Genomic DNA, 19,719 nt, shown 5'->3' on the forward strand with positions numbered 1-19,719 from the left:
TTCTCCTCTTAATAAGTCCTTTAGCATAGTTGGATGGAAAATTAGCCATGTGAATGACTTATTACTGGGGATGTAGATAATGATCTAATACAATCTCTGTGGGCATTTTCTCTGTGTTGAGAGACAAGCAAAACTGCTCAAAGCACAATGACTTTTAAAACAGCAAAGCTTATTCTTTTCTGTTAGAGATAGCACAGAGCTGAGCCCTGTTGCTTTTATTCAAGTCTTAGCTTCACCACCTTGGCAGTAACAAGCCCAAGTACCACTTCAGACAGAACTTGTACTGAGAGGGAGGCAGCATCCCTTCTCGGGACTCAGAAGAAGTCGTGATGTTTTCCCACTCAAATCCTGAAGCAGGATCAAAACTACATTATGTGCCTCAGAAAAAGCCCGTTAATCCAGCTTAAAGTAGGGTCATTTGCTTCCATAGACAGTGAAATTATGCTTTGGCAAATGGATCCCAGTGAGGGTGAGGACTTAAAAGAAAGCAGAATGTAGCTCATAGGAAAGTACGGGGGCCTAGCTCTGCATAGACCATGTACACTTTTGTACATTTCTGTGATCATGAGAGACACTCGGGTTTGGGCCTCAGTGATGCCAAGAGGCAGAATGCCCACACCCTACACTAAGATCAGACCCCAGAGCACCAGGGGAATTCAAGCACTGTTTTATCAGATGATCTGACAAGGAGGCTGAAGCAAAGGTTTGAAGAAATGTTGCTTTCTATCAAGAATAATTTTACTTTAAAAAAAAGTATTTAAGGAGCATTTGTTATTTGTTGGCTTTCCATCATTTAAGCTACATTTTTACATAGGGTTAATAACTCAATGTGGAATGTGGGAGGAAGGCAAGAACTTCTCAGGTTTGAAATGGAAAGGACAAAATGCTAAATATTCCCTGTCACTTCCCCTGGCAGCTAAAGTGCAATCTTGTGTCCTGGCCTCCAACAAGTAGATGCTTCATAAAAAGTAATGTAAAAACTGCGAGAGGCAGAGGGACATAAGTTGTCGGCCCTAAGCATAGAGTGACAACCACACTAATGACATCAACTGAGTCAGCTGCTCTGAGGTGTATCCTTGGATAGTTATCTTTATTTCTAAGTCTCATGATAACCTTTCAGTGAGTTTTGTATTTGAATCCTTCTCAATGATGTGATAGCCCACTCTTGGTTCCTTTAATAAAAGTATTTCTACTTAAATGTGCCAGAGTTTGTTGTATTGTTTGAAATCCCAAATTATGCCTAGCACACCAATAGACTGTTACAACAAACACTAATTTTTAAACACCATTTTGGTGATTCTCTCGGCAGTAAATAAAACTATACCTTACAAAACACTGTATTTATACAAAACACAATAAGCTTATTTTTTAAATGTGCTAGATTTTGACTGTTTTGTAAATGGAAGGTATGAGGAATGAGGTGTGTCTGTGTGTGTCTGTGTGTGTGTGTGTGTGTGTGTGTGTGTGTGTTCAAAGAATCAGTCAGAGGTAAACAAATGAATACAATGTAATATAAAATATAAATGTAATTTTGATTTTCCTCAGAAGAGGAGATGAGATGAGAGCCATATGAACGCATAGCTTGGCTGAGTCCAGAGCATTTCTACCTAGCTATCCCTAGGCTGAGGCCTGGGCATGGAAGCTTCTACCTTCCTACAATCTAAACTTCTCTAAGCCTGGACCTCTAAGGCTTTGGCTTCCAGCCTCCATCTGCTAACCTAGACCTAGAATATCTTCAGCCTCCGAGACTTACTTCTGAATAAGCTCATCCTTTCTAGTTCTCTCTGAACTCTGGCTGGCTGGTTCAATTCAACTGTTCTGACTCAAAACTATTCTTGAAGCTGACTGAATCAAACTAAATCAAGTTGATCTTAGAAAAACTGCCTCTGAACTGCACAAACTGAACTGCATTGAACTCTACTGTAGTGTGTTCCTTCTCTGTCTCTGTCTCTGTCTCTGTCTCTCCTCTCTCTCTCTCTCTCTCTCTCTCTCTCTCTCTCTCTCTCTCTCTCTGTGTGTGTGTGTGTGTGTGTGTGTGTGTGTGTGTGTATGTGTGTGCTGCTCTTAAGTAGCTTCTCTTTCTTCTTAGTTCTTGAGAGTGTTGGATATATCTTATCTTTGACTCGTTTTGTCAAATCTTTCTCTGATTCTTCACTTTGTCTGCTCCTCAGATAGATATCATTGTTTGGTATTAATGGTGTATACTAAATCCCATGCAGAGGGATTAAAGGAATATTTGTGTATATCCCAGCCAGAGGGGTTAAAGGTGTGTACACTAGGAGTGTATCTGTATTCCTAGAGTACAGCTGGATGTGATCCCTTGCCAGAGCAGCCATGTTGCTGGACTAAAATTCCTCTGCAACAGAAAGTTCCTCAAATTATGTGCACATGAAATGACAACAAAACTAATTTTTTAAAAAAGCCTTTGTCTTAAATTAAGCATCTAGAGCAGAGACTTTTAAACTGCGAACCACAGTCCTATGAACTTAACTATTTAAAGCACATAGAGTAAGGTGATTTTCAAGTGATCCGTGGACAACAAAAATCATTACGTGTCCTTTTTATAGCAAATATACACAAGATCTGGGTAGTCTTATTTGAACCCGGCTCATGTACTTCAGACCATGTACTGAATACCTTGACCTTGAGAAAAACAGAACAAATAGATTAGAACCATCACAGATAACCAAATAAAACAAAGAAAGCTACTCTATAGACGTAGATGTTTGTTTTGGTCAATATTTGAAGACATTTTTGGAAATTATGAGACCAAATATGTATGAATACCAGAGTACTGAGGGTGAAAGTCTTCTGCAAACACAAGAGGAGTGTTGTCATTTAATTCTAACAGACAGAAGTAAAAGACGGAAAGGAAAAGGTCATTATTCAAAGTTTCCTCTGTTGCTAATTTTGTATGACAGGAACCCAAGCCATTACCAACTGCATTCTATGTATCCATATAAAGATTAAAAAATAAGAAAAAACAATTGAGATGTAATATGAATAAGTTAATAAAATATATTAAAAATAAGAAAAAATGAGGCATTTTGAAAATAAAGCTATTTGAGGATATATAAGAACAAGGTGGACTATAATTGTTTGCAAACCATTCTGAGTCAGAAACTTTAAATGTGTGTTTACCCTAAATTCACCTTCAGAAATGGCTTGTCTAGACGTGTATTCAGCTATTTATTCAGGAACAAAACGGCACTTTACATATTTTTTTTAAAAATCCATCACCCTGTTTAATGAATGTAAATCTTGGACAAATTAGTAATTTTTTTCATAAGAGGTTGTCAAATATAGCATGAAACAGAGTATTTTAAGTCAAAACAACCTGCCAGGATTTAAAAAGGGGTTTTGCTTGTTTGCCTGCTTTAAATTACAGACAATAGCATATCCTCACACCACTTTGGTTTCCAAATATCTCCTATGTAGCAATTATGGCTCACAGCATCAATGCCTACAAGCAGGTGTATTATGAGTTACGATATTGCCACCGCTATATTCTCACTCCATAGCAGAACAACCTGAAGGGGTTTATACCTGTCAGCAAAATAGTGCAAACATAATAGTCTACAAGGGTGTTTCCAGGTACTAAAATATCACTACCTCTCACTTTTGCTGCTAGCTTGAAATATTGCCAAGGCATAAAATGAATCTGTTGGTAAAACTGAAGTTTGTGAAATGCATTTTTTCTGGATTCCCTGATAAAGGGCTTTGGTCACTAAAAGCCAACAAAAATAGATAAAGCATATCCTGGCATATAAAGTATTGCACTGCCTTTTGTAAATTCTAGAACTGAGCAAATACCACAGTCAGGAACACAGGAGCAGGCGTAGTGTTTTCCCTAGACACCTAGTGCTTGCAGGCACATACATAGTGTGTCTTCACTCGTCAACACTTTACTCGCCAACCCTGGCACTGGCAAACAGTTGAGAAGAATATACAATTCAATCAAACAAGAAAAACTTGTTTGTACACTGAAAAAAATCTAGATAGGAATTACCTGATCCTTTCCAGTCACGTGTATTTTTAGAGAAGTTATCTAATTTCTTCAAACATTCATTTCTATGGTCGATAAATGTGTATAAAAACGTGACATACAAACTGGACCACAAATGCTATTCCTAGCTTGTTGAACCATTTCCTCAATTTTATCTGTGGCCCTACTAGGTATTATTAGCCCCAAATCAGCCAGAAAAAAAAACTTTAAATGAACGATGCCCTCTTTCCTTTAAGGGGGTCAGGTAGGTTTTTATTTGCTTTCTTGGGCTATCAATGGAAGTTGATTATAAGTTACTATTGGTCTTATTTAGAGAGAAAACAAGGTTAGACTCAGCAATGTCTCTCTTTTCCCTTATCTTACATTCTTAGGTTTGGAAATAGGAGTTGAAAAGAAAGAAGGGGGAAAATAGAAATATATAGGGAAGAAAGGCAAAAAGTAGATTAGTGAATCTACTCAACTTAATGCCTCAATTATCACTCACAAGATTATTTTTAATTCACTGGTATAGAATTTTGTATGTAGATGCAAAATAAGTTTAATTCTAGATACAGTGGTATAAAAATCAAATATAAGTTTATTCTTCACATACACTATATATACATATATACATATGTATGTATGTATGTATGTATGTATGTATGTATGTATGTATATATACTCTAATATTAGGTATTGCAGCCATATAACTCAATTATAATACAAGGTTTATTTCCAATACTTTGAAAGTGCTAATGCAGGTTGTTTAGCATAAATAAGTTGTACAAGTAAATTGTTAGTTGATCAAATCATGGTCATATCAATCACTAGACTACTTTTATCACAAGAATATAAATCTTAGGTGTGGCAGATAGATATGATTCTATAGAAAGATGAGGTAGGATAGTTAGATAATGTCTTCAAAAATCTCAGAGACATGCAGAATATGGCATTTAGAAATGTTTTTGTTATTTTAAAGATTCACTGACAATGAGACAGGCTAACTCCTGGCAACACCCAGCCTACCTCAAAGATAACTATGAACATCAAAGAACCTCCTCATGAAGATGGCTTCAAATGTGGCAAACAAGCCACTTGCCAAAATGTCCTCATTTCTACCACAAACAGAATACTGCCTAAAAAAGGGCAAGCTTGAATGCAGGCAGAGTCAATGGCTAAACTCTGCCAAGACAGGGTAAGCAAGTCCTCAACAGTTCCTGCCTCACAAATATGTCTGTCAGATATATTGGGCCAGAAGGCTGAAGAAGATGTTCCAACATTATTGAGAGTTTTGGGTGACTATTCAGGTAGCAAACTGTCTCTGTCATCTTCTCATTTGGAAAGCTACAAACCTGCACTCCCAGCATACTCAGGTAATCAAGTTTATTCCTTCTCAAGTCTCTGATGGAGTTGAAGACCAGGTAGCTTAGTTTTACAATGAAGCTTAGTTGATTAGGGGTTAAGATGTTTTTAGGTCTAGGTAGATGTTTTACATTGATAATGACAAGATGCAATGGAAATTGATCTACATTCAGAATTTTAGATGCACCAAGATCGGAAAGATGTTTTCTTCAAGGCTGCCAAATAGAAATAGCCAAAACACTAAGAATGTAACATTTATATAATTCCTGATTATGTCATGGTTCTTTTTGATATAGGTAGTTTAATATATATAGTGTGTGTGTGTAATAATATAAATATATATGTAAAAATAAAAATGTTTAATTAATAAAAATAATTTTTAAAACAAGTAGGACATTGCTTATAATTTCCTTGGATTGTTACCAAGTGATAGGAAAATCTTTCTTCTTCAAACCTTTGCTGTTAATATAGTGTTTCTTATGAAATACTGAAACTTCCAGCACATTTCCTGTTAATACCTGGTCAATTTCATCATTACCTTGTGCCAGAGAGTATGGTAGATCTGTACATGATTATCTCTGTTTCTAATTACTTATAGTTGAATAAATAGCAAAGTTAATTTTGGAAAAAAATACAAATTTTCTTTTGGACAATGGCAACCACATTAAGAACTTTTGTTTATTTTAATAGCAGCGCTGATAGCAAATAAATACAATCTTTTCTCGAAAAGAGCTCCAAGTAAACATATTTTTTTAGTCCTTCTTCCAAAAGAGGCCAAATGTCCCAAAGGGAATTCTATGCTCTCACCTTCGTAAGGAAAATGTCTGGTGGAGGAAGGAAAGAGAGGAAGACAAAGGAAAGGGAAGAGAAGAACAGGAAGGCAAGGAAATAGATGGGGCACAGAAAGTCTTCAATCAGAAAGGAGAGGGTCCTATGTGGCTCTTCTGGTTGTGGGGTAGACCATGCAGCTTTCCACCCAGATCTACCAAAGTTATGTGAGCATGAATTATGGATTATAACTATAAATGTGAAAATTATAGAAATATACTACTGGCATATTTTATTGCCCACTTATGTGTTTTCTTTAAATTAAATTTAAGGCTGCAACTTATATCTCTCTTACTCAGAAATATGGGTTGCGATTGACATTTAGTTTTAAAAGTACTCATTTTATGCAAGAGATGGATTTTTTTTATTTTCACGCATTACAAATATACATGTATATATTCTGTAATGCACTTATTCCTTTTAGCTTTGTAGCAAGTTATTTGAAAAATTAAATGCTGATAAAGGCGAAGCCAGTGTCTGAAAAACTTGTAATGGTATCAGTATTCTATGATATTGCGTTATCACAACAAACCATTACCAAGTAGCATCCTTTATGCCTAAAAAGTACCTAATACCTCACAGCATTTTAAGTGGAGCACAGGCACGTCTGAGCAAACCGTCTCTGGTAGCTTTACCTTAAGAGTGATTCATTTGTCATTTTGATATATTCCCTACTAACTGTCTAGGAGAGAGTTAACTTCATTGTACTAGCTCCGTTCTGATGTTTGCTAACGTTTAGTTTGTGTGAACACTCACATGAAGGGAGCCTGTATTCACAAACATAAACCTGCTATTCTCAAGTGAAAACCTCAGACATTCATATTTACATATAACACTCCACTGGAACATGCTATTGAGGGTGTTGTCACTAGTCATAATCACCAAGGCTTTGTGCCTGTCATTACCCTCAGGCTATTGGAATTTTATGAGCACAAACCAATAATAATGATATTTCCTTTCTGCTTTTATCCACACCTCATTGCTTATATTGATTTGCATAAGCAATTTCCACCCTGATAATTGGAGGCAAACATGTTGTTATAGGTTACCTTATGGAAAAGAGCAGTTAAATACTAATTAAGAGAAATCTTTCTCTATTCAAACATATTTTAGAAGTTATTGGCTTATTCTCACCGGCTGAACAGAAAGGTGACTCACTCTCTGACAGGAATTTAGGGCTTGAGTTTGTATCAAGCTTAACAGTGATTTCATTTTTATATTTTTAATTCCCTGATATCGACTCATAATAACGTGAAGAATGATATTGTCAGTTTCAATCGTTAGGATAATATTGTTTTGTTTTTTTTTCTAAAAAGCTACAGTACTATGAATTAATTATTTTAATGTCTACTGAACCAATCAATGCTCCTTGAAGTTTTCATATTTATAATTTTATTTTAAGAAAAATTGGAAAAAAAGAAAAATTAATTTAGGATTATTAAAACAAATAACAAGGAAACATGGAAGCTCCAAATGATTTCATAGTGAGTCTGTCTGATCACAGTATTATCTACATGAGATATTTTAAAGGTAATCCTGTATTGCATAACTGGAATAGAGCTTCTGCCTATAGAAACTGAACCTCAACTACAAAACCAAGGTTAAAAAATGGAGAGACTATCAAAATAATCTTATGTACATTTTGACAATAAGCATTTCTACTTGTGAGTAAAAATTACTGTAGATGTATTGAATGATAAAGCTTCCTGGCAAATAAAAATATCCATGCTGTCAACAAGAAAGGAGGACGTGAGCATTGCTTTTCTAGTAAGGAATCAGTGCATACATTCATTTTTAGGAGCCAGAGAAATCCCATGAAGGTATGTAAAGTAACCAAGGAATTACAGAGAAATAGAGAACCAAGAAAAATAATCCAAATACTGCACAGGAAAGGACATTTAATACCTTTAGACACTGAAGTTTTCTCCAATAGAAGAGAAGACAAAGACGGAGGGATACTGCATGTTTTCTGCCCGAGCTATCCCATTAAAACAACAAAAACAACAACAACAACAACAACAACAACAAACTCTGCTTAGCATAGTAATGAGAAAAAATCTCAAATATTTAAATGTTAAATAGATGTGTATCTCCAGAATAATCTTGCTACTTTGGTCTCCAACAATGGCTGAGAAAAGACTTTGGGGATATTCGTTACACAAACAAAAGTAGAGTATTTAAATAATATACTCCAAGACTGTATGCAAGCAGGCAATGAATGCCTCTGGTTACTATTGGCCTGCCTTCCACATTCTCATTGACTTGAAGTCCCAGTAGGTAATACAGTTGCTTTCTACTGGAATTATACCAGGAGAAAAATAAACTCAGTACAGTTGCATTGGCCCATGCATTGGTGGCCACCTATTGGTGGCCTTTTGAGCGCTGTAGCCCGGTGCTCACTCAGAAGGCTGCCAAGAAGTTCAAGAATAGAATGTCACTTTTGCACATGCAGTTTATCCTTTACCTCCATCAGATTTACATGGCTCTTCCAAGTTAAAAATATTATGTACTAGTTGCCTAAATGATCAACTTTCCTAAATAAATCCTGTATTTAGAAACTACGAAAGATGGAAGAGACCTCAGAGAATTTAGTTTTGCATTTTATAACTACAGGTTAGAGGCCAGGAGAGATTTCATGGCTTGTCCGAGGCTCAGCATCACTTAGGAAGAGACATGAGAATTACTCCTCCATACTTATTCTATTGCCTCAAGCTTCCTGCAAAATGCCTGATATCATTTTGTGTAATGGATTATGCATAACAGTAGATATGTAGAGCTTGGAAAAAATATAATGACTGTTGTATCTTGAAATATATTATTTATGAATGTTATGTATACTCAACAATATAAAAGTTTGAACTCAGTTCATTGTGTAAGTTTAAAATTTAACTCAAACATAAAAATTAAATATAACTTATTAACAAAATCATAAACTAATTTTAATTCTAAAATATAATTTATTTACCAGGGGTTTAAGACAATTTTATTTAAAGGACATAAAAAAACTTAACCATTTAAATACTAAACTAAACCCAAAAGCAATAAAATGTACAAAAATATCAAGAATTCCTTTGAAATTAGACATTATTACTCAATATTGAGTTTTCTCCTTGGTTTCCAATAGCTTGTTTCTTTGTTATGTAACAACAACAAAACAGTTTTCTCAAAACATTTCTATACTTCTTTCTTTCTGAGCAATATATTCATCTTGTAATTTAAAAATACATATTGCCACACAAATTACCTTAAGATATATAAAATATTGATGAAACTCTAGTCAAATACTTTCTAAAAACTTGAATATACAAACTGGCCTAGAAATCTACTAGATAAATTATACATATGTGTATATAATGTTTGCCTTCTTTCTAAAAAGAGCTTAGGATAACCCATACAAGTACCAAAAAAACAGTATCCACAGAACACAGATTTTGTTACATAATAAATAAAGAAGCAGCAGCTGGCATAGCTCTGTTCTAAGAACAACATGAGGTGTTATCTGAGCACTCAAGGAAAAGCGATGAAGCAAAAGGAGTGAAGAGGAAGGCGGGAAGGAGGAAGAGCAACATATGAAAACATTCAAAGCTTGGGTTTTCTCCAGCCTGTAAATATCATCCTTGTCTGTTGGCAAATAATAAACTTCCACGTGTCAACCTAGAACATCATGGTTAATGTAAAAACAATGAATAGATTTTCCCCAGTGGTAAATGCTCACATCTCAGAGTAGCCCTTTCAACAGCTTGCAAAGAAAGACTCCCCAGAGCCTTGTGAGTGGCAAGCTTATTAATATGAACTCGCCGAGCACTCAGCACCATGACATGCAGGGTCTGCTCAGGAGGTCATCTCCAAAACGGACCCCATACATCTCCATGCACAAGAGATGATCATTTATCACCCTGACAGAAGGATCCACTGTAAACTAATCCAAACTGCTGATGATGCACTAAATCAGTTTGAGTGATAACTATAAATGAAGCTGCAAGGCAAGGACTGAAGGATACAGATCCACCTGATCAATGGGACGTCATGAGGCAAACGAAACGCACTGCTGACAAACATAGAGTCCCTTGGTTGAAAGTTAACCAAATCAAATGCTGGAACATAAAATTGCACATTAACACTGGCTTCAAATGAAAGTTTATTTTAAATTCTTTTTTTGTTCAGTTTTGCTTTGTTTAGCAATTTTAGATAAAACTGAACAAGTTTGGTCAGTGGAAAAGGACATAGGGATATATTCAAAATAATATATCTTATATACCATAAAAAATGCAACAGGATAAGGAAAAATTCTTCAAAAAACAGTTGTCAAAATAACCTAGCTGTAGTCACTCAATCTGATGAGCAAATGCACATACATAGTTAATAGTAGGAAATAATTTTTAAAAACTGTATGCAGAAGGTGATTTCATATCAGCTTGTCACCAGGAAATCAAATTCAATTTATGTTGCCCTTATGAAAACTTAAATATTTTCTGAAACAGTCATGTCACAAATTCGACATGGGAAAACAAAGCAGTGGGGATAAGAGAAGCCATTCCTCCAAATAGTTGATATTCATGGAGGGCATTCCTTGAAGTGAAGCAGAAAAAAAAAAAAAAAGGAAAGAAAAAAAGCATTTCCTCAACTATGTGATCAGAATGGAGCCTACATCCCTCTTCAAATAGAGCCTTTATCCTTCGGCAAATACATTCGATGGATTCAGCCATTCCGAGGACATTCATAATGAAAAGCGTTGATTAAGGTAAACTTTGATGCCTGCTAAAAACTAATCTGCAAGCGTAGTTTATAAGGAAACTATTCTTCAATAAATTTATATGCTCTTTTTTTAATTTGTTGCATTAAATATACAGTTTGTCACATCAAATTTAACTCTTGCCTTCGTATTTTATTTCTCAGCTTACTTTGGATAAAAATAGAATTATACTACAAAAATATTACCTGATCCCAGTTGTAGTTATTTAAATTTCAAAATGAAAAGCTTACTAAGAACAGATAAGATTGATTGCTCTCTCTGTCTTAGCATAATTGTATTTCAGGTGAACATCAATTTACTTTAAAGGACACTTCTAAGTAGCAGAATGCATCATAAATAATTCATCAATCACAGTGACTGGGAGTGTGATTTACTCCAGCAGATTCAACAGAATGAAAGTTCCAGCTTCCTACAATTATATAAGCTCTACATTTTTAATAATTTTGCACGTTGCAAATCCATTCTTAAACTTCATACTTACTCCTCCCTAAATGCAGCACATAGTCCTGATTTTTGCCTCCCTTCCTCCCTCATTTTATTGAAGATAAATTCTTTTATCATACAATACATCCTGATTACAGTTTCATTTCCAAAACTCATCCTAGTTCCTCCCCACCCCCCCTCCCACCTGGTTCCAGGACACACTACCTTTGGTTCTCATTAGAAAAGAACAGGTTTCTAAGAGATAACAATAAAATAAAAAAACACGTAATTATCTCCTTTCTTTTAAAACTATTCACTTTGCTTTTATATAAAAGTATTTTACTTTCACTGGGACAAATAGCAATTGTGCATATTAGTAGCAAAACAACATAGGCAAGTATATAACAGAAAATCAGGCCCCAAATTTTCTCAGTTGTGCAATTTTAGTAAAGCTAACAATTTGTTTTCATATTACTTAAACATCTCAATGACAGTAAATAATAGCAGGTTTTCTGTGGCTCTTCTGTAGATTATTTGGGATCTGACATGTATAAAAATTAGTTTGCCAATTAAACACCTCTAAATTGTATACTGGTTTGAGTTTGGGCAGATGATACAGACTATTCTATGACAACTCCTTTTTGTCACACTGAAGGACAGAGCCTGCCTTACAGGTCTGAATTTCTACATCAGATATTAGTGATTTCCCAAACAGTGAACTATGCTTAAAATAAACATAATGACAAGGAAAGGGGTAGAGAAAATAGAAAGCATCTTACTTACTTGCAAACCCCTCTGAAAAACTGAATGGCCCATAAAATTAGCCAGCATTCTAATTAAAGCAGCACCCTGTGGAAAAAGTAATGAAAAGATTTTCAACAAGTATGATTCTAACAGTGTCACATGTCAATCAGAAATGGCTTACTCCATTGACTCTATTCTATCTTGAGAACATTCAAGGGGAAAACCATGAAAGAATATTTCTCTTATGGGTTGAAAATGTCGCTTTGTGCATCTACATGTTTTGTGGATCAGAATCTAGTACTTCAAGATGGAAATCCCTGAGACCGAGTACCTCGAGAAACAGTCCGCAACTAGGAGTGGCTTATACTTCTGTGAACATTGGACATGACAAGGCTGTTAGAACACAGTGCTTACACTCAAATCCCATGATCTGGTGGCACATGGACACCTGCATTAACAATTGGATGAAAATGTAATTGAGAGTACCCTAGCCACTTACTGCACTCCTAACCCAGGTGAGAATACTCTAATGGCAGAAGTGAAGATAGGCGTGTGGAGCAGTCTGGGTTTCTGGGTTCAAACTGTGTCTGTGTTACTTTTTCTTTTTTTAACATTTTTACTCAGAAAAATGATTAGAATTCTCTCACATTCTTCCCTTGCAGTATAGAGTTACCACCAATCCTGCTGGATGAGACTTTCGAACTTTAAATAATTAGTATATATTTTTCATACATATAACATATATGTGCATATACATACATGTTTATGTATGCATCTATATGTAGAGCATATATGTTAAAATTAGTGTCTGTATATATAAACATGTATGTGTGTGTAAAGCAGTTCAAAAAAGGTCTGAAGGACAGAGCGAACCCTTAAGGTTATTTCATGGTGGCTCATTATTTTTGTCATATCTATTTATTTCTGAAGCTGAATGTACTTATATGTGCTGATAGCAAGCAAGAATATGTGGTTGATATAAACCTTGTGAGTTATAGATTAATATAATACCTTAGAAGACTTGAGAACTATCATTATAATATAACATAGAATGCTATCAGTGTGAAATGTGTGTACGTCATCAATTTGAAGCAATCCAAGTGACGATGGGAGGGTCAGGAGTATCACCAATCTGTAAACGAACTACAAATCAGTCATCTAGACGTCACCAGTTCATACTGAGCTGCCCAAGGGCTATTAAACAGGGACCATTTGAATAGAAATGACGGGTAAGTTCTAAAGGAGATTCCTTTGCATCCACATATCCTTCTCCACCATCCTTACAAATGCACAAACTGCTATCCATCCTTTCTCCAAGGTGTCTCTTCTAATTTTTATTATTGTGCACTAGTTGCATATGCTGATGAGGTTCATTATGAAGTCTCATGGCAACAGCTAGGGAATCCTTTTCAAACGAGCACATCCTGCAACACTCACCCAACCTGCGCTCAGTCAGTCCAGCCACACAACTGGGAGTTTCCACTGTTTGATATCACAAACTGCTCCCTGAAATTTTGGAATTTTCCTGCAATATAATATTCTCACTCCATTAGCCAATTACCCTTAAAGCATTGTCTTTAAAAAAATATCTCTATTCCCTCAAGAACTTGTTCCTCAAAGGAGAATGTTATTTTCATCTCAAGAAATAGTGAACTGACAAACCTTAATGTTTTACGCCCCTCCAGACATTTCCCCTCATATCTACTCCTCTCTCTCTCTCTCTCTCTCTCTCTCTCTCTCTCTCTCTCTCTCTCTCTCTATTGTTTCTTGCTTTTTGTCTTCTTCACACTTGTATAAGTCCATAAAGCATAAGCATTTATCAACCTAGGGAGCTGGTGAGAATCCTCTTTAGAACACATCAGCTCTATTCCCTGAATTTCCTTGACAAGCTCTCCTCCTATGCATTTTCCAGTCCAGTCTACCCACCCTGAGGGTAAGATCTGTCAGTACTTCAGCAACACTAACCCTCACCACCTGGGGAGTGAGAGACTCTCAGTCAGTCAGCTCCAACTTTCTTTCTGAGCAGAAGAGCCATCTTCAAATGATTTAACTGATTCCCTCCAGGTAGTGATGACTTGGTCCCTTGTCGGGCTATAAAAGCTATCAGTTCGGCGTGGACTAATGACAAAAGAGTGCTTGGTAACCATAAAGAATGGACCTGTTTTCCTGTCTGGGCTAGAGCAGGGTGCTTGAAAATAAAATGTACAAACGTAGTCAATATTCAAAAGCCATTATTATTGTTATATCCTATAACTCAATTACACTTCAAACATATGTTGCTTGAATATTTTGATGTTGCCTTCTAAAATCTACACTCTTCTACAGATAACTGACCTTTTCTTGTGAATGCTAATTTTAAAGTAATTATTTAGTTATTCAGTTTATATCCTTGTGGTAGCCCCATCCTTCCTCACACCCCAGTCCCACCCTTCCTCCCTCTCCCCTTTCTCCTCCCCTCCTCTATTCCTAAGAAAAGAGGAGCCCCCCCCATACCCAACAACCCCTGCTCATCAAGTCACATCAGGACTGAGTATGTCCTCTTCCCCTGTGTCCTGGCAAGGCAGTCCCGCCAGGAGGAAGTAATCAATAAGCTGGCAAGAGAGTTCTTGCTGGATAAATTCCTTGTTCCCCTCAATAGAGGACCCACATGAAGCCTGAGCTTCCTTCCAGCTATGTTTTTGCAGGGGCCTTGGTTCAGCACATGCAGTATATGGTTGGTGCTTCAGCATCAGCAGGCCCCTCTGGGCCCTGGTTACCCAGCTCTGTGGTCTTCTTGTGAAGCTCATGTCAGCTCCAGGTCCATTTTTCCTTACCTCTACTTTTCCACTAGACTCCCTATGCTTTGCCCAGTCTCACCATCTGTTTTGAGGTACTTATGAGTGGAGCCTCTCAGAGGAAAATTTTGCTAGGCTTCTGTCTACAAGAATAGCAGAGTATCTTTAATAGTGTTAGGGGTTGGCTTTCCCCCATGGGGTGGATCTTGGGTTGGGACAGGCATTGATTGAAAATTCCCCCAGTTTCTGCTCTATCTTTATCCCTGCACATCTTGTAGGATTGGTGAATTTTGAGTCGAAGTTTTTGTAGGTAGGTTGGTGTTCCCCTCTCTCTACTAGGAAACTTGTCTAGTTAGAGAGTGTCCTCTTCAGTCTCTGTGACCTCTACTACTAGGAGTCTCTGTTAGAGTTCCTCTCATATCTGCCTGGGAGCTTACCCTGACTTAAGTCTCCAGCTTGTCACAGAGATGTCCCTGACCAGTTTCTCTTTTCCCTACAGGCCTTTTGTCCTTCTGCCCCCGATCTCTGCAGGTATGATCTCCACCCTCATATCTCACATTTCTCATATCTTTAAAATATTTATCCATCAAGCTAACCTCATTTATAATGTGACAACCTATATTCACTTGTGATTGAAAATTTTAGCCTCAAGAAAACTATTGAACATTCATGCACCTTGAGGAGCTTTATGGGAAGGAATGTATCGTTTCTTAGGAGAAGTCATCATGAGTTTATAAAACAAGGTCCAGAGGAGATACTGCGGCAATTGACTGAACTGTTTAGGGGCTTGAAACCCCAATTATTGTTTAGTAGTTTTTTTCTTATTCTTCTTCTATTTTCTTGTTGTTGTTGTTGTTATTGTTGATGATGATGATTACTTTGTGTAATCTGAGTACCTAATGATTTCAAAGACACTAAATATGATGAGATAAAGGACTTCCTTACCTTAGGTTTGGCACAACCCTCTGCTGTTGGCTTACATAGGCTTACTTAATTCAATAATGGTTGGCAAAGAGAGAAACTGTCTGTACACATGGCAGGTACTTCGTATTCTTGAACACTAGCTATTCATCAAGAACATAGCCTCTATTGCTTCACTGGCATGTTTTCACAATGTGTAATCACTTTTTAAGAGAAGATAAACTTTCAAACTCAGTTGTTTCTTTAGCATATGTTTAGTAAGTTGGTAGTATGTTAAAGATGACACAGAACACAAATAGGGATGATATAAGTGTATCGCGTGCCTGGAGGGTGGAAAGCTGGACATACCCAGGCAGCATCTACATGATGTAACAGGAACAGTACTAGCAGAGTTTGCCAGTTGAGATGAGAAACCTGAAACATAAAAGGTCATACAGATTGGAAGGCATGAAGCCACAAATTAAGTTGGGGGCAGAGGACAGTAATATGGAAAGGAAGTTTGAAACAGATTTTAGAGCTTTGACTTGCAGAGCTAAAGTATATGGAAGGTGAGGGCTGAAGTATGATACGCCATAAAGGGCAAGATAATCTGAAACAAACAAGAGGAATGAGTGGTAACAAGTTGGTTTAGCAAGAAGTATGTATGAGCAATTGAATTAAAAGCAAACTGGCATCCCTGAGTGTGGCAAACAGCTGAAAGCAACTTGGGTATAAGCAGAGTGGTGGAAGGCATGATTGAGATGGGTGCTTCAGTTTGAAGGAAACTAATAGCTAGTCAGTTGCAATTAAGAAACAACTATAGCTGTTCTCTGAGAGGCCTCACCCAGCAATGGGTCAAAACAGATGCTGAGATTTACAGCCAAACAGTGGGCAGAGAGCAGAGAGCATGATGGAAGAGTGGGAGGAAGGATAGAAGGACCCAGAGGGAACAGGAGCTCCACAAGAAGACCAACAGAGCCCATTAACCTGGGCCCAGGGGACCTTGTAAAGACTGAAACACCAAGGACCATGTATGGACTGGACTTAGCCCCCCTATGCATTTGAACCCAATGGGCAACTTGGTCTTCATGTGAGTCCCTAGTAAGAGAAGCCGGGGCTGCCTCTGACAAGACCTTACATGCATGCTTTTTTATGACTTCCCCCTGGCAGGGCTTTGTTGCCAGCCCATAGAGAATGCTCTCAGTCCTGATGTGTCTTGGCCTACTGGGATGGGTAGGTGGAGACAGACTCCCCTTTTCTGATGGGTAAGGAAGGGAGAATATGGGGGAGATGGAGGAAAGGTGGGAACAGGAGAAGAGGAGGGAGATGGCTATAATTGGGATGTACAGTGAATAACTAATTAATTAATTAAAGAAAGAAAGCTATTCAAATAGTCTGTGGGTATCTAACTGAAAAGAGGTATGCATACTGAAAGCATGTGATAATGAGGCATTTGGGTTCTGCTTGCTTTTCTTTTTATTTTATTTTATTTTATTTTATTTTTTTAAATACATTTTTATTAATTTATACATATTACATCTCAGTTGTTAGCCCATCCCATGTATCCTCCCATTCCTCCCTTCCTCCCACTTCCCCCCTACTCCCCTCCCCTCCCCTAAGTCTGTGTCTGAGGGGGACCTCCTCCCCCTGAATATGCTCATACGGTATCAAGTCTCTCCTTGGTGACCTATTATCTTTCCTCTGAGTGCCACCAGGCATCTCCGTCCAAGGGACATGTTCAAATATGGGGCACCAGAGTTTGTGTGAAAGTTAGATCTCCTTCTCCACTCAACAGTGGAGAATGTCCATCGGCTAGTCCGGGTAGGGGTTCAAGGTTTTTACTGCCTATTTTTTCCCTTGGCTGTTGCCACAAATGGCTGAGAAACACTTAAAGAAATGCTCGACCTCCTTAGTCATCAAAGAAATGCAAATCAAAAAGACACTGAGATTCCATCTTACACCCATCAGAATGGCTAAGATCAATAACTCAACTGACACCTCATGCTGGCGAGGGTGTGGAGAAAGAGGAACACTCCTGCATTGCTGGTGGGAATGCAAACTAGTACAACCACTTTGGAAAGCTATCTGGTGCTTTCTCAGAAAAATGGGAATAGGGCTTCCTCAAGACCCAGCTATTCCACTCCTTGGAATATACCCAGAGGATGTACTACTACACAACAGGGACATATGCTCAACCATGTTCATAGCTGCCTTATTCATAATAGCCAGAACTTGGAAACAACCTACGTGTCCCTCTATAGAAGAATGGATAAAGAAACTGTGGTACATTTACACTATGGAATACTACTCAGCTATTAAAAACAAGGAATTTCCAAAATTTGTGGACAAATGGATTGAACTAGAAATTGTCATAATGAGTGAGTTCACACAGAAGCAAAAAGAGCTAAATGGTATATACTCACGTATATCGAGACAACTAGTCCAAGGTGTACGTCCCCATGAAAAACTGTACCTACCAGAATAGTGGGTAAGAGGGGAGGACATCCTATTGAAACTTTAGGTGTGAGAAGCCTGGGAGAAAGAGGAAATGGAAGGATCCAGTGGGTCCTGGAAAACTACAGGCGAGTCTGGGCCCTGGGGCCCTCCGCAAACTCTGCTTGCTTTTCTTTCTTTTTTTCTTCTTCTTCTTCTTTTTTTTTTCTTTTAATATAGGAGAAAATGCTATTCCAAGAAAGAATAATTCAGTGGCAACAGTGACTGATGACATGCAGATCAAGAGAAGAATGTTAGAGCAACCTTTCTGGAGAAAGTAGAGGAAAACCTAAGTTAGTCAGCCTTTGCAAAGAATGTGCAGAGTTTTCCTGACACAAAACTGAAGAAGGAAAAGGGAAGAGGTCACTGAGAAATTTTAGAAACCAACACACAGATGGAAACAGATTGAGTGAAATAGACTGTGACTGTAAGAGGAGACATGGTCTGTCCGCCTCACCATGGCCGACCTACCACCAAGACCACTTCTCGGAACACAAGCTGTTCTCAAATAAGCAAAGGTCTGCCTCTCTTCAACAGTGCAAAGGCAGTCTTTAGATTAAGTGATCTTGAGAGTAAAGCTAGATTCAAACTAACTACAGTGATCAGGAAGAAGTAAAACATATGGATGGAGCTCTAGAAAAGTCTTGTATTAGCAGAAATCACTCAAAATGTATCATTCACTAAAGAACCATGATGTGATATGGTCATGAGATAAGAAAGAAGATATCATTATTTCATCTAATCAGAAGTTTGGGGCTTAAAAGGTTTTATAACTTCCTGAAATTGAGCCAAATTGGGTAAAAGAATGATGATTAGAAAACCACTTATAGGCAAGTCCAAATCATTCGCTTTAACTGACGTAGGGTACTGCCTTATGATTTGCAATCAAGATAGAAACTAGACACCTTTTCAAATCATTGTACAAAATAAGAAGCTAGGGAAAAGGGGGGCGGGGAGTGTTAGAATTGTTCAGTTTAGAATTTGTAACATCCTTCCAGCAGAGGATGAAAGGAAATTAATTCAACAAAATGGGAAATGGCTTCCCAGAACTCTCAGGCTAGAAATGAAGAGGAAGGTTAAGAGGACACGGGAGAATGGGGTATGTCTATGAACTAAGAAACGCCGAGCTGCCTTAGCACGTAGTACAAAACAAAGGCTCCAGAAGTTGAAACTGTGTGAAATCATACTGCTAAGGCTGCTGCCTCCTCCTCTGTGCTCTTCCATGACCTCCTCCTCTGTGATCCTCCATGAAAGCCACAGTCCTCGGCTTCCTCCAAGTCAGTGGCTGTGCCACATCATAACCACTGGGAGTCTGGCTCCAGTGAGAAAGGATGCTCCTCCACAGAGAATCTCATCAGAGGACATCCCGGGTCTGGGTGATATTTCTTGTAACGGGCTGCAAGCTGGAATTCTCCCATCCCAGAGCTCATTGCAAGACCCTTCCTTTGCTTGAGGAG

General features: G+C 37.7%; 1 protein-coding gene across 2 annotated transcripts in view; it reads right to left on the reverse strand.

Annotated features, from left to right (window-relative positions):
* The window catches only part of TRHDE (thyrotropin releasing hormone degrading enzyme), a 371,512-nt gene that overhangs the window by 101,437 nt on the left and 250,356 nt on the right, over nucleotides 1-19,719 (reverse strand). For both annotated transcript variants that reach the window (XM_084795149.1, XM_084795148.1), the window contains exon 7: nucleotides 12,135-12,200. In XM_084795149.1, the coding sequence (XP_084651275.1) occupies nucleotides 12,135-12,200 (66 nt within the window). The remainder of the gene's footprint in view (nucleotides 1-12,134; nucleotides 12,201-19,719) is intronic.

Source organism: Acomys minous (assembly GCF_964271855.1).
Source record: "Acomys minous genome assembly, chromosome: 9".
NCBI classification, from domain to species: Eukaryota; Metazoa; Chordata; class Mammalia; order Rodentia; family Muridae; genus Acomys; species Acomys minous.